At 41.7% G+C, this 12,908-nt stretch overlaps 1 protein-coding gene across 1 annotated transcript in view; it reads left to right on the top strand.

The window, feature by feature from the left end:
- scaper (S-phase cyclin A-associated protein in the ER) overlaps positions 1 to 12,908 on the top strand; it is a 65,236-nt gene that overhangs the window by 45,665 nt on the left and 6,663 nt on the right. Inside the window, 5 exon segments of the mRNA XM_034141459.1 lie at positions 4,068 to 4,191; positions 5,724 to 5,953; positions 7,548 to 7,703; positions 10,005 to 10,239; positions 11,633 to 11,782. Coding sequence (XP_033997350.1) covers positions 4,068 to 4,191; positions 5,724 to 5,953; positions 7,548 to 7,703; positions 10,005 to 10,239; positions 11,633 to 11,782 — 895 coding nt within the window.

Genomic DNA, 12,908 nt, shown 5'->3' with positions numbered 1-12,908 from the left:
TTATCAGTTTCCCCCCAAACCCATCGTTAAGATGGTTATCATTTTGGCTGTCCTTATGTTTTCCTAAGCGAAATGTTGGTACTTTTCGTAAGTGGTCTCAGCACTGGACTCTCAGCATCTGTCTGTAGACAACTTGTGCTTTTAAAAGCCAATTAACAAAGAAAACATGGACGCTCAGAATTCCTTAATTTGTCCCAAAACGGGGACATTTACATTATTACAGCAGCAGAAGTATAGTGCAGCTCAAGTGGAGAGAATAGACTTACATATTTAACATTTTAAATAACTAAGTATGAACATGCTATTTAGAGTAAAAAAAACACAATATGTAAAAAAAAAAAAACAGGCAGTATATATTTTATCTATGATTATTTGGAGAGTAAAATCGTATTCCTAATTATATATTCTAATGTGCTGATTGTCCTGTATGTTGACAAGTGATCTCCAGAGGAGGTTGTTGGACGTTGCGTGTTAACCCAATTTGTATTTCCACCACTGTCTCACATGACCTGGTGTATCCTGTGAAATCAGACCTGCTACCTGTGGTATTATTTCAGGATGTTTTCCACCATTTGTGAGTGTGTGTTTGTGTGTGTGTGTGCACGCACTCATGCTCCTGTGCGTGATGCTGTGTGACGGCTCATCAGATTTCTTCCCTTTCATACCTGGCCAGTGTGGCCCGACAGCTAGAGTAGATGTCTTGGAAGCACTCAGGGTATCGGAGAGATCAACAGCAGAATCAAATTAAATGTCATTTAGATAGCAGTGAATGAAGGGATTGTTTGACAGCACAAGGAAATGGATTTGCTCCTCACCTTCTTTTTGGCTTAGGATTCTTTTTCTTCCCCTGAACACAAATTTACCCTGTTTAGGAGGCTGGGACTCAACCTGATCTGGAAGTTGGTCAGATTTCTTCAGCGTTGCTCCAGTCAGGCTTGACTGCGCACATAGGAAACGCACAGAGAGGGCGAGAAATGTGAGACTCAGGTTGAGGAGCACAGATCTCAGGGTTGATAAGTCAGTGACAAAAAGCATAAAGAGGCTTTTACAGGCTTGTTGTGCTGCTGTCAACTGAATTGAGCGCTGGCTATTAACTATAATAGCTGACTTTATGTTGAAATATGGACAAAATCCATAACTGTGTATCTCTGCTCGGGAAACCTTGTTGTTTTGGGTTTTACCTTTTCATTTATGCTTGAAAGTTATTCAGGCAGTTAGTTAAGGAAACCTCTTGATTTATTGTGGACAATTTATTCTTTAGACTTTTTGTCTAGCCTAAAATTAAGTTATATAAAAAGAAAAATAGAGTTCAAATTCAGAGGTCAGTTACACACCCCCCCCCTCCTCCCAAGCCTCCACCTTATCATGTGTAGGGCTGTTGGCCACCCAGGCAGAGCCCCCAGAGGGCTGCAGGAGGCGAGACAGGATCAGATGTGCTCCATCACTCCACCTCTTTGCGTCATTTTTCTATAGATCTAAAAAGCTTTACAGGTAAAATGGTATTCCCTGGCTGCCTGAGGTTAAACTGTTTATTATAGGTGGGCAGATTACATCATTCATTGTATGCATTTCACTTTCTTTCTTTATTTCAATCTCCTTTCTCAAGGCTGTCTTTAAAAAATATTTCATGAACTGTTTATTCACTGGATGGAAAGTTGTTTGGTCATTTTGAAACATGTTAAGGACAATCTGTGTAGTATGAACCTTATATTGGTGGTAAAGGAATGCTTCGTGTTCAGATAGACTGGCACCAAGTTTTTTGTGCAACATGAGACAGGGTGGCAGGGCCCTTTACAAAATGGTTCTGCAAAATCTTTGACTGGGGCTGTCATTGACGGGGGACTGAGATAGTGAGAATCCCAGAGAAGGCGGACTATCAGGTGTCATGCTCATCAAGCTCAATTATGTGGGAGGAAACCAAAGACAGATCAGTGTGATGGTTCATTGTACAAGCTGGTGTAAGGGCATAACTCAAACATGCCTCTGACAGCCTCCTCATTTGTTCAGAGACGACCAAAGACAAGCCTGATTAGCTGTGTTACAAAGCAATTGCATGCTCATTACATGAGCAGTTGAGTGAGTCGATTGTAAAGCCAGAGGGCCGATCCGTCTTGACAGAAGTCAAGTGATTTAATTAGTATATGCTTGTCAGGTTGTAGAGTAAATACAGGCATGCCTTGAATTAAAATATTAAAATCCCCTAACATCACTGGTGTGTAACACTTTACTGTCCTCTGTTATTTTGTAATAATATATAACTTATTACTCATAAAGGTTTATCTTTTACAGTAACCAATGTAACCCTAACCTTATGAGTAGTCCTTGTCACTTTTTGGACATGTTAGCCTTATAAGAGTCAGAAAGAGTGCATTGCCTCACCAGTTTCTACATTTTCTCTAAGTATTTACAAGAAGTTCAAAGAAGATTGCTGCTTCTTCATTTCTTTTTGAAGTAACGATGTTATAACCCATTAAGGGACTTGCATGGCAGAACTCCAAGGATGTTTGAAAAGAAATGATGACACTATTGCCTCCCAGGTATACTTTGTAAAATACTTATAACAAACAATTGTCACCAAATCTCCATTGTGATGGGTATATCATGAACTGCTACCATTGATCAAGATGAATTATAGATGGTCGTTCTAAAGCAGAAATGTCATTATATCATTATATAAAGTCATATCTATAATGGGTCATATGATATCCCTACTATTGTGCCCTACTTCATCAACAGGCAAAGGATCCTAAATACCATGCCAGTGACTTAAAGCTGCTAAAGTAAATCCTGTTCTTTGGAGGAATGTAAATGTCAGCTACCAAAGCTTGAATTTCATAAGCTGTGTGAAGCATGTAATTATAAAACATTTTTAAAGAAAAGCAGTTGAGTTGTTGTTTTGGTATTTTCATAGAAGCTGAACTTTGTCCCATGTTCTCCAGAGTCTCGATGCAGCATGGCTGCACACAGCATAGTTAGTTTGGGATCTCATGTTACCTTGCCTTTTGCTTAATCACTGCACTCAACCATTATGGCTTAACTTTTTCCAGCGCCTTTATACTTTAATAAAATTACTGTCAATATAGCTGCCATATAGGACATTAACAATTTGCAAGGGGGCTCTGATCTGTTATTGTTTTCAGGTGGACGAAGCCGGGTTTGATGTCAGATTTGGACACTATCCGATCATTCAAAATATAGTGCTTCTCACATTAACACCACATTCCATGTCTGACAGCTTTACTCTGCAATGTCAATAATGATACAGCAAAACGACTGATCCGCCCACGAGCAAATGGAGAGGAAGTTATTGACAGACTTGGGTCTGCCTCAGCCTAATCTATTTTCCTTTCCTATGCCAGCGTGGTTTGACCGAAAACGCACAGCAGATGTGAAGTTTTCGGTAGATATCAAAATGTTTACCATTTGAAATAAACATGGCCTACTTTAGGCACTGGAGAGGCAGATTACTTTCTTCCAGTGAGCAGATAGGACACGCCATACCGCCAATGGCTAAAATATACAGTTGTCAGAAAATATTAACTGATGAAATAGGGGCGAGGGGGAGTAGTAGTCACAGCAGAAGGATCGGTCAGTTATCTGAAGCATTAATCTTCTCTGGGGCTTGTTTTAGAGCAGACATAATACAGAGGCATGCTGACTGCCTCAGCACTGCTCGCTGCCTGGCTGCTGTGAGGAGCTGCTGAGAGGAGTAGTTTTATCTCTCCAGCGGAAACGCTGCGCCATCTCAGCCAAGATGGGACTGAGATTGCGCTCAGCTCCTCTGAAGGTGGTTGTAGTGAGGGGAGGCTCTGTATAAGTAGCTGATATGAGTGTTTTATTCCTCAAATCAGCTTCCCTACTCGCGCTGTCAGTGAGATATGCTTCTGACTTGTGAAGACAAACTACACCCTTAAGGAACCACAAATACAGGAGAGTGTGTTTGGCTTCCTGATGACTGCAGATAGTCTTGTCAGTGCCCAGGGCTAGACATTTTCTTACAAGTAGTAGTGTTTATCTTTGATTTTTTAACTTGTGATCAATAACTTTTTGTCATCTTTCTGTGTTAGATCCCTCTGTGCTGCTGTAAATATCTACTGCCTGGCATGTTCCTGCTGCCCCCTCAACTGCTCCTATGTGCTGTTCAGCAACAAGATAGCGCTCCTCATGGACCTGCTGCTACATCAGCTAACAGTAAGTCTATGCATTCCCAGCACATGACATAGCAAGACCTAATTTGCCAAACATTTCACTTATAATGCAATGCGTATACAAATATTAATATTTCAATGTGTATAAAGTTTAGATACATGGTATTCAACGTGTGGCCAATCATTTGCCACACAAACATTTAGCGTTTTTATTAAGCCTTTCTACTTTCTTAGCATTTATCTTTTGATATACCGTGTTCCGACCGCTGTAAAAAGCCTCCCTTTTTGCTGGTGTCTGTGCCTGCCACAGTGTTAATAAAAGACAGGACACAAGCTAGCGAGTAACAAACTGTTTCCCAACCTCTGCACTGATGCCTCTCGACTGAGGGAATGTGAGAGCGCAGGCAGGCTGCATTGCGGCGACATGTCAGCCCATATCCTTCAGCACTCTGTAAGGAGGACTGTAAACATCAGCCCACTCCAAACATCTAACGGTGGCGGCGCGCTGGGGCCGCCTACACTCACAACACAGACAGGACAAGGCACAGGCGCAGGGCTGTGGTACATGCATGAACTCTTCTGGGGCTTCCTTGTCCAGTGAGTGAGTTCCAATCCAAGGCAGTCATATTTCCTTAGGGCACACAGGGAGAGGTTGGCCTGTATGGTTCAGTTTATATAAAACATATCCCAGCAGCTGCTCTGCTGACTGACATATCCAACAGCACTATGGGAGACAGGCTAACTGTTCTCCATGTGTTAAATGCAGATTAACAATCTGGCTCAACAAATTATACAAGCTCCTGCACACTTTGTTTTAATCGGTTGTGATTAAAAGTAATACCACAAAGTTTTAAAAATATGCACAACCATGTTTTTCTCTTTTATTTCTTGATTCAGTGCGTGTATTCATGTGTATGTCTATGTCCTGGTATGCGTGTGTGCGAGCAATAGAGTAAAGCAGTGGGGGTTGAACTGCCATATGAGCATGTACCCTTTTAATTAGATTTGTGGAGAATGTCGGTGGATTTACCTATGCTGTCAGCGTGCACCCCAACCATTAGAGCAAATGAGAACGTTTTCCCCACGTTACACAGTAGCACTATATTTTAAACTTGTATCTCTTTTTGTCTGTTACAGGAAGTTAGTCTTAAACCTTTTTTTATTTGGGCTTCAGTCTTGTCAGCATATAGCTCATTTATAGAACATGCTTACTTGTTTACACCAGCTTTTTTTGTCATTTGTGTGGCTGAGGAAATGTCGTAAACAGCTGCTATATTCTTTTATTGTGGCTATTACAAATCACAGGAGGGTAATTACAATGTCTTGGCCCACAGTCAGTGACTAATAAACTCAGTAAACTTTGTATTGAGCCAACAATGGGAAAACCCTTTTGCTTATTTCTCAAACTCTGTTGATATAATGTCAGTTTACTTATGCAATGTGTCAGCATCAGGGTTTATCATAAATAATAGGCTTATTAATTATATTTAAATATTACATTTAATATTAGATCATATATCAATCATAGATAGACTTCCTTTGATAAAACAAGTATGTTTTCATCCATTCTTGCAGATTTTTGTCCCTGATGAGGACAAATCTATTTTTGGGCGCAGTGTGAACAAACAAGTCTTTGACGGTCTGACGACAGGCCTGCTGCAGACCATTGCTACCATCCTGGGGTCCCTGTGGCCTCCTATCTCTGAGTCTGGACAAGGCGAAATCACACGGATATCCTCCCCAGATGCCAAGGTCAAGAGCTCTGCCACAGACTCCTTCAACACTCGAACACAGGACCTAATCAGGTATTCTCCTTCCAACGCACTGTATTACGCCCACACTGCTTCTCCTCCTCCTTCAGCGCACCTCTTTTCTCATCTCATGACCTTTTTACCTCCTTTAGTACATCCTTCCTCCACTCCTTTTCACTGGGTTTAGAGTTGGTCAACCTCTGATTTCCTCAACAGCGTGCCTTATGTTAAGTATAGGCTGACAAAATGTCAGATCTCTTGGAAATGTTCCAACTGGTGTCTTGTTAGAAAGGGAGTAGTGTGAGAATGAGCATGGATTCTGGCATCCTTCCAGCTGGTACTCTTTCCACGCTACATTAGAAGTAAAATCCTTTTCTAGGAGGGGGGGGGCACAAGGTAGCATAAACAAAGAGAGACTTCCAAAGCTTTGAAAGGTCTCCTTGAACCTGGCGTTGGATTTAGCCATGTGGGTCTGGGCTGTAGGAGTTGGGGCTGTGTTGGAGAAATGTGGGTTTGAAGAAAGGCAGGCCCAACCTGATGAAGCTTTGAGGAAGAGTGCAGTCTTTACCGTCCCTCCCACAAGCCATGATTCATTCGGACAGAGCAGCTGTACAGGCCCACCGCTCTCATCCACTGACCCAGTCGCAACCCTGGAGACAGGGGAGGGCCTGAGAAAAATGGTGTCGTCAGACCGGTAATCCCAAGTACAGGCTCAAGATTTACCTTAACTGCCTTCTAAAATGTATATGTTAGTGAGGAAGGACAAAAGATCAAAACATTTTTAGCTTGTGCAACACTCTCCCATTATGTAAACCCATATATCACATACAGAGGAGATCACCGTTTCCTTTCCTCTCATTACCAGTTTGTCAGTTTGACTTTCAGTGCTTTTAGTACCCTATCATTGTCATAAATGTTAAGACGAGTGGCAATTCGACCACCAAGCAGGCTGTCAAACAGAGCAGGCATTGAACAAAGCAGTTGGTGTGAGGAAAGATCCTTTCAACCCAAGTAAAGCTGTGGAAGAGGATCAAGTCAAAACAAAGGGACTTGGTTCAAGTGTCAGGTGACCTTCAGTGGAGGTTGGAAACGGTCATAATCACCTGTTTTAAGAGGACCTCAATGAGTGACAGTTCTAACAGAAAAGGTATGTGAAAGGAGCAAGGAGTCAAGACGGTGATCACATCAGCTACTAGAAAGGCCCTAACTGGCAGCTGTATTACTCGATAGATTTCCGTAAGCTGCTGGAGCCTGAGCTGAGCCCGAAGGTCCAAGCACACCAGAGCTGTGAGAAGACGGCCCCAGGTCAGCAGACTGTCAAGGGCCCCGAGCTGGGCTGGCACAGGGGCCACAACAGCCCTCTAATGACACTATTAGCAGTGATTTGTGGCTGAAAGAGTACAGGGAACATGATCATGAGACCTGTCATTGGCAAAGACAAATTGGAGATATCGCAGTAATAGCAGGGGGTGGAGGGCTTAGGTGAGGTATCCGCTTTCAGCTGCAGAGCTGTAGAAGTATGCACAGTAAAGGCCTTTGTTTGCCTGTGTGAGATGAGCTTTTATAAGGAAAGTCACTTTTCTTTAAACATTTGGGGAAAACGGTATTAACCAAATTGTGTTCTTTTCTCTTTGTGTGTTTCTTCCAGCTATGTAGTAAACATGAGTTTGATTGACAAGCTGTACGGATGCTTCCTGTCGATCCAAGGTCCTGTGGACGAGCACCCCAAGGTGTCCGCTTTCCTCCAGCAAGCCTCAGCTCTGCTGCACAGCATGTGTAGGCTGTGTTTTGTCGTAACTGGACGGTAAGCATGTCTCTTTCACAGCACAAACATCTCTGTGATCTCTTGATCTTCCTCAAACACACACACACACACACACCTTTCTCTGTGCGTTAAATGACGGAGACCGAGTCGCTGTCAGTTCTTTAATGTCACAAGGTTCCATAAACTTGGCCGAGTTACTCAAACAAAGACTGTGGTTCCTCTGCAATCAGCCAGCAGGTCGTTTCCTCCAGCCAGCCAGCCAGCCAGCTAGCTAGCTAAGCTGTCGTTACTGCAGATAGAGATAGGCATCTACTTGACCCAGCGCTCTGTCACTCACTATAAACCGTAGCCTGCAGCGTGGGGGGAGCCCACCCACGTGTGCTACAGTGACCTCCACTCAGAGAGGTTCAGTGGCGCCGCTGACAGAGGCTACGCACACAGTCACACCAAGGGACATCACTAGCACAATTCCTCACTTAAAATGCTGACCGTGCTACCAGGGCCAGATATGCTTTGATGTCGCGCATTACACTGAACTTTGAACTGGAAGGAACTTTGTCATACAGAATCTAAGTAACAATTGAGCAAACTATGTTTTCTTTCATAACAACTCCTCCACTTTTCTTAAAGATCTTGTTTAAAGCGCCCAGTGTGCAGTAACAATGACCAGCTGCTTCACAGTAGGAGACAGCTACAGCACGACTGCATGTTTGTCACTGAATAACTGTGAGAAAACATAGTGTCAAACTCTTCAGGTTAAGTGAGCCCAGTTTCATGATCAATACTGCAGCCAGCAGCTCCGCTCTGCCAAGATTCTCCGTGTGTCATATATACGAATGCTCAGTGGGCTCGTAGAATATTTTGGCCATGCCAGTTGCTGTGTCAGGGGATTATAATGGCATTAGGAGGCTGTGTTCTTGCCTAGCAGCATATTTCACGCAGAGCCTGTTGGCTAACATCAAGTATCAGCATGCACTGTAAGATCCATCCAGAGGTCACACACCCTCCATTCTACATGGCTGCAAATCATAGCTGGTGCTGCGGTACTCTTAAATTGTGTCTTTACTAGCCTAGGTTTTAAAGGGAGTCTTCTGAATTGCAACCAAGTATATTTAACTACTTGATTACATTAGTTCATTTCATTTTCTTTAGCAGGGTTCTTTTTAATGTCCGATACTGATGTAATTTTAGTCCAGGTGACGGTGCAGACACTGATATGATTTAAATAATACGTTTGAACTTATTTCAGATTTTGTTTTGTTAAAGTTTGTAACTGTTCATAGTTCTATGATTTAGATTCCTCACCTTAATGTCTATCTTTTTGAAGCGCCATGCATGACACATTTCCTTAAACAGGAACTAGACTGAATCCTCTTCCCCATACTGTCATGTTTGTAATTAAAGCACCTTCTCTTTCCAGCCAGCGTTATCTCTGGCTTTGTTGTTAAATGCTACGTTCAGTCAAAGGATGATGTTACCAATCCCTTCAACCAACAAGGTGGCATCTTGTTGGAATCAAACAAACATATCACCTTGAATCCTCTCAGGCCGGCCTTGATTAAATGTGCCAGAGCTCTCAGCACCTTGTCAGGCAGCTCAGTACTATCTGCCAGCTTGAAGTCGCTGCCATGAGCTTCACGTCACGGCATTAACTGTGTTTACTCAAGCTAGAGCGGGAGCGGAAAAGACCATCGTGAGTCTTTAAGGTCCCACTCTTCAGCTGAACCCAAAGTGGCTTGCAGTAAATCTTACTAGTTAAGTCAAAAGGGCAAACAGAGTCAAGCTTCTTGCATGCAAAGACTTAATAACTGTTATTCCATAAATACACAAACGCACAGAAAGAGCTAAAGATGAACATAGGGAGAAGATTGGAGCCAACATTTTAATATGTTACACATTGCAAACTTGCAGCAGTAACTTCAGTCAGGTAATACTTACAGCAGGGCTGTACAATATAAGGAAAATATGCAACACGTCTGCTTTTTTTTAAAATATCAAGCTATCGATTACTTACAAAAACTCAGTGCCACCTTTCTGCTTCTTACAGTATACTGTACTGCTAACATTTTGTTACATTTAAAAAAACAAGAGGAAACATTATTTTATTGAACAAATGTAATATTTACCTGAACACAAAATAATACAAATGTTACACTTTTGAAGTGCAGTTTTCCTATTAATTCCTTCTTTCAAATTATTCAAAAGATCCCCGAGTGCAATCTGGGTCCCCGCAGTCTTTGTGATATGTTTATCATGCAAGTTGACAACATTTCATTGAGCAGCCATAACATTTATTGTTGCTTTGGCTGACCCCACACTTTCCCCTCTCCTCCTCTCCAGTGCTCCCAGTATATTTGACAATAAACGTCAGGACCCGACTGGACTGACGGCCCTGCTGCGGTCCACAGACCTGGTGGGAGTGGTCCACACTTTGTATTGTATCCTGCTGCACAGTTTCTCTCCCGAGTCCTCTTCCCAGAGCCAGGAACCCTACGGCCCCGGGGTCATCCAGGTGGCTTTGCAAGGCATCCGTTTCCTCAACAATTTTGCCCTGCTTGACCTATCCGCCTTCCAGGTATTTTCCCAATTATTTTATCTTTTTTAATTTTACTTGGAAAAAAATAAAGATTCCTTAAAGATCTAGCAGATTTTGCTATTGGTCACAAATTACTTGTCTTTGTTTTGTAGATAAACCATCACGTTTTTTTAAACTACTGCTGTTTGCAAGACAATAATGTTGTCCCTTCACCTTAACCAACCAAAAAGAGTCATTCAAATGACTTGTCCTGTCAAAAAAGTGCCTACAAATATTTATATTATCCTCACTAGATCTAATAAATCTGTAAACATGATCAGATTGATGCTGGTTCCTTTTGTTCAGAGCCTTTGGAAGACAAGTTACTCTCCTCAGGACACAGCTGACCTGTGGACATAAACACAGGTGCCCTCTGACCCCGGGTCAGTTGTTGGGGTTGAGGAGAGCCCACGAGTCAGCCGTTAGGTTGAAGCACGAGTGATTATCACTGTATGCAGGGCCGTACATTACCCACCCTGAGGAAGAGGAGATGGAGACGGCCTCGCTGTGCGAAGTCACCACACAGACGCAACGGCATGAGAGCAAGCCAGAATGCCGTTAATTATTTTAATGTCTTGTGGTTATTACTTTGAAGTGGCTTCCTCTCACTGACCTGCCACATTCTGGCAACTCAAAACAGGTGGAAATGAAAGCGTTTCACGGCCTGAGTTTTATGAACATTTTAAATAATGTTTCTTTTTTTGGCCCAGAGTTGTAATCACCTTGTGTTTCTCATTACCTGCACAGTACCAGCTAAAATATGCTGTGGTTGATGGATGATCAGAATTTAGGTTGTAAATGTTTAGAGGAATTTCAGAAATGTTTCTCTGGTTGTGATGTTTGCAGAATATGCAGCAACAAATGTGTGATCCTCAAAATACATGTAAAACAGAAATGTATTTTCCTCCCTGCTTTGCGGCCTTCCTGTTTGCCTTGTCATTTCTTTGTTTATTGTTAAATACCATTTTGCTTTTGGTTCATTTGACATTAGCTTCAATGTTTCAATGAGTTGAATATGTCGCCTACATGTGTTATGAGGCCTGAAAACAGCCTTTTATTTTCAGGTATTGCTTTTAAGGATGTTCAAATGCTAACCCACCCAAACTTCTAGAGGAATAGTGATGATCTTATGGTGCTCTGTCACACTGACATGTTTAATAAATACTGTCTGTGAGCTGCTCCTAGCGTCTCATCTCTGAGCGGGATTGGGGTGTTTTATGGTGGATCCCCGGTTGAGTTGCTTGTACTCTTACACCATGTATGTTCCCAACAGCAAAACATATAGTCATTCATTACGTGGTATTGTTTTTGTATTGAGCTCTTTGTAATCACAAACATGGACAATGTACGCATAATTAACTGTAAAACATGTGTTTTGTCTGTGACCTGTCAGTCTGTGCTAGGAGCCGAGGGCCTGTCTCTGGCTTTCCGACACATCGTCAGCTCGCTGCTCTGGTACTGCACACAGCACTCCTCTGAAGAGCTGCTGCACGATGTCATCATCTGTGTGGGATACTTCACCGTTAACCATACAGACAACCAGGTAATCCAGCTAGACCCTGCACTGACTGCACATAATTAAACAAATTAAAAGTTTAACATAGTACTTTAAATAATGAGATATACAGTATTTCTGTTTATGGTTAAAGCTGTAATTGTTATTTGGTTATTAATTGTACTTTTTCTATTTGTATTGTATTCTCTAACTGGTTTAAAAGTCATCTTAAATATAGTCATTTTATAAGTGATTTTTGTTTTCTTAAATATAGTCATTTTATACGTGATTTTTGTTTTATTTGTCAGGCCAACAGTAAAATAAAATAAAAAATAAAAGGTATAAAAGCAAAATACACAAAATAAAACTACCCCTTAATGGTTATTACAACATCTCCAATTATTGACTGTTTTCAGTTTCAAATGACTTTAACACCATGCCTGCTTTTTTTTAATAACATTTTTTAGCAATGTTTCAAAAATGGTTTAACCTTTCTTTTAATTACCTATAAGGCTGTAGGCTGTTATCTTCAAATTGCTTGTTGTTAATATGTGAACAAAATCAAATCCTGTTATCAAGTGTTTGAATATCACAATTGTTGGGTATTAATTTTCTTTCCACCAAGCTATCAACTCATCTAATTAATCATCAAGAGCTTCTAATTAGGAAATTCCTAAAATTGATAAATTTGGATTAAATACAAGTCTGTCAATCAACTAATTGTTTAATTGTTATTAGCACAAGTTACATGTAATGCTTTGTTGAAAGCTGTCGGCTAAGATAGAACAGACTGTTAATATCATCTTACCATTGTTCTGTTCATGTATTATTTGTCAGAAAAGGGTGTAGTTTTGTAATTGTAACAAAAAGCACCTGTTCAAAGATTCATGACTTGGCACCCTCCTGCTCTTGGTCCTTGTGTCGTCTATTGTACCACAGAGTGACCCATTGTTCCTGCTGCTAAAGCAGAGCGGCGAGCTGGCCCCGGTGTTACAACTACTTAGGGGGCTGTGTGGAAGTGAGCAGGATGTGATGGAGCAGACCTGGCTGCTGTGTAATTGGCTGTCATGCATGGCCCGTCTACCGGGCCCCTGATTAGCCATGCTACAGTTGGCTGGGCTTTGATTATGTTAAGCCTGACCCACACAGGCAGCAGCCACAGCTTCACTCTCAA

This window comes from Trematomus bernacchii, unplaced genomic scaffold, assembly GCF_902827165.1.
Source record: "Trematomus bernacchii unplaced genomic scaffold, fTreBer1.1, whole genome shotgun sequence".
Taxonomy (NCBI): Eukaryota; Metazoa; Chordata; class Actinopteri; order Perciformes; family Nototheniidae; genus Trematomus; species Trematomus bernacchii.
The sequence above is the reverse complement of the archived record's forward strand: the minus strand, read 5'-3'. Positions and strand labels throughout refer to the sequence as shown.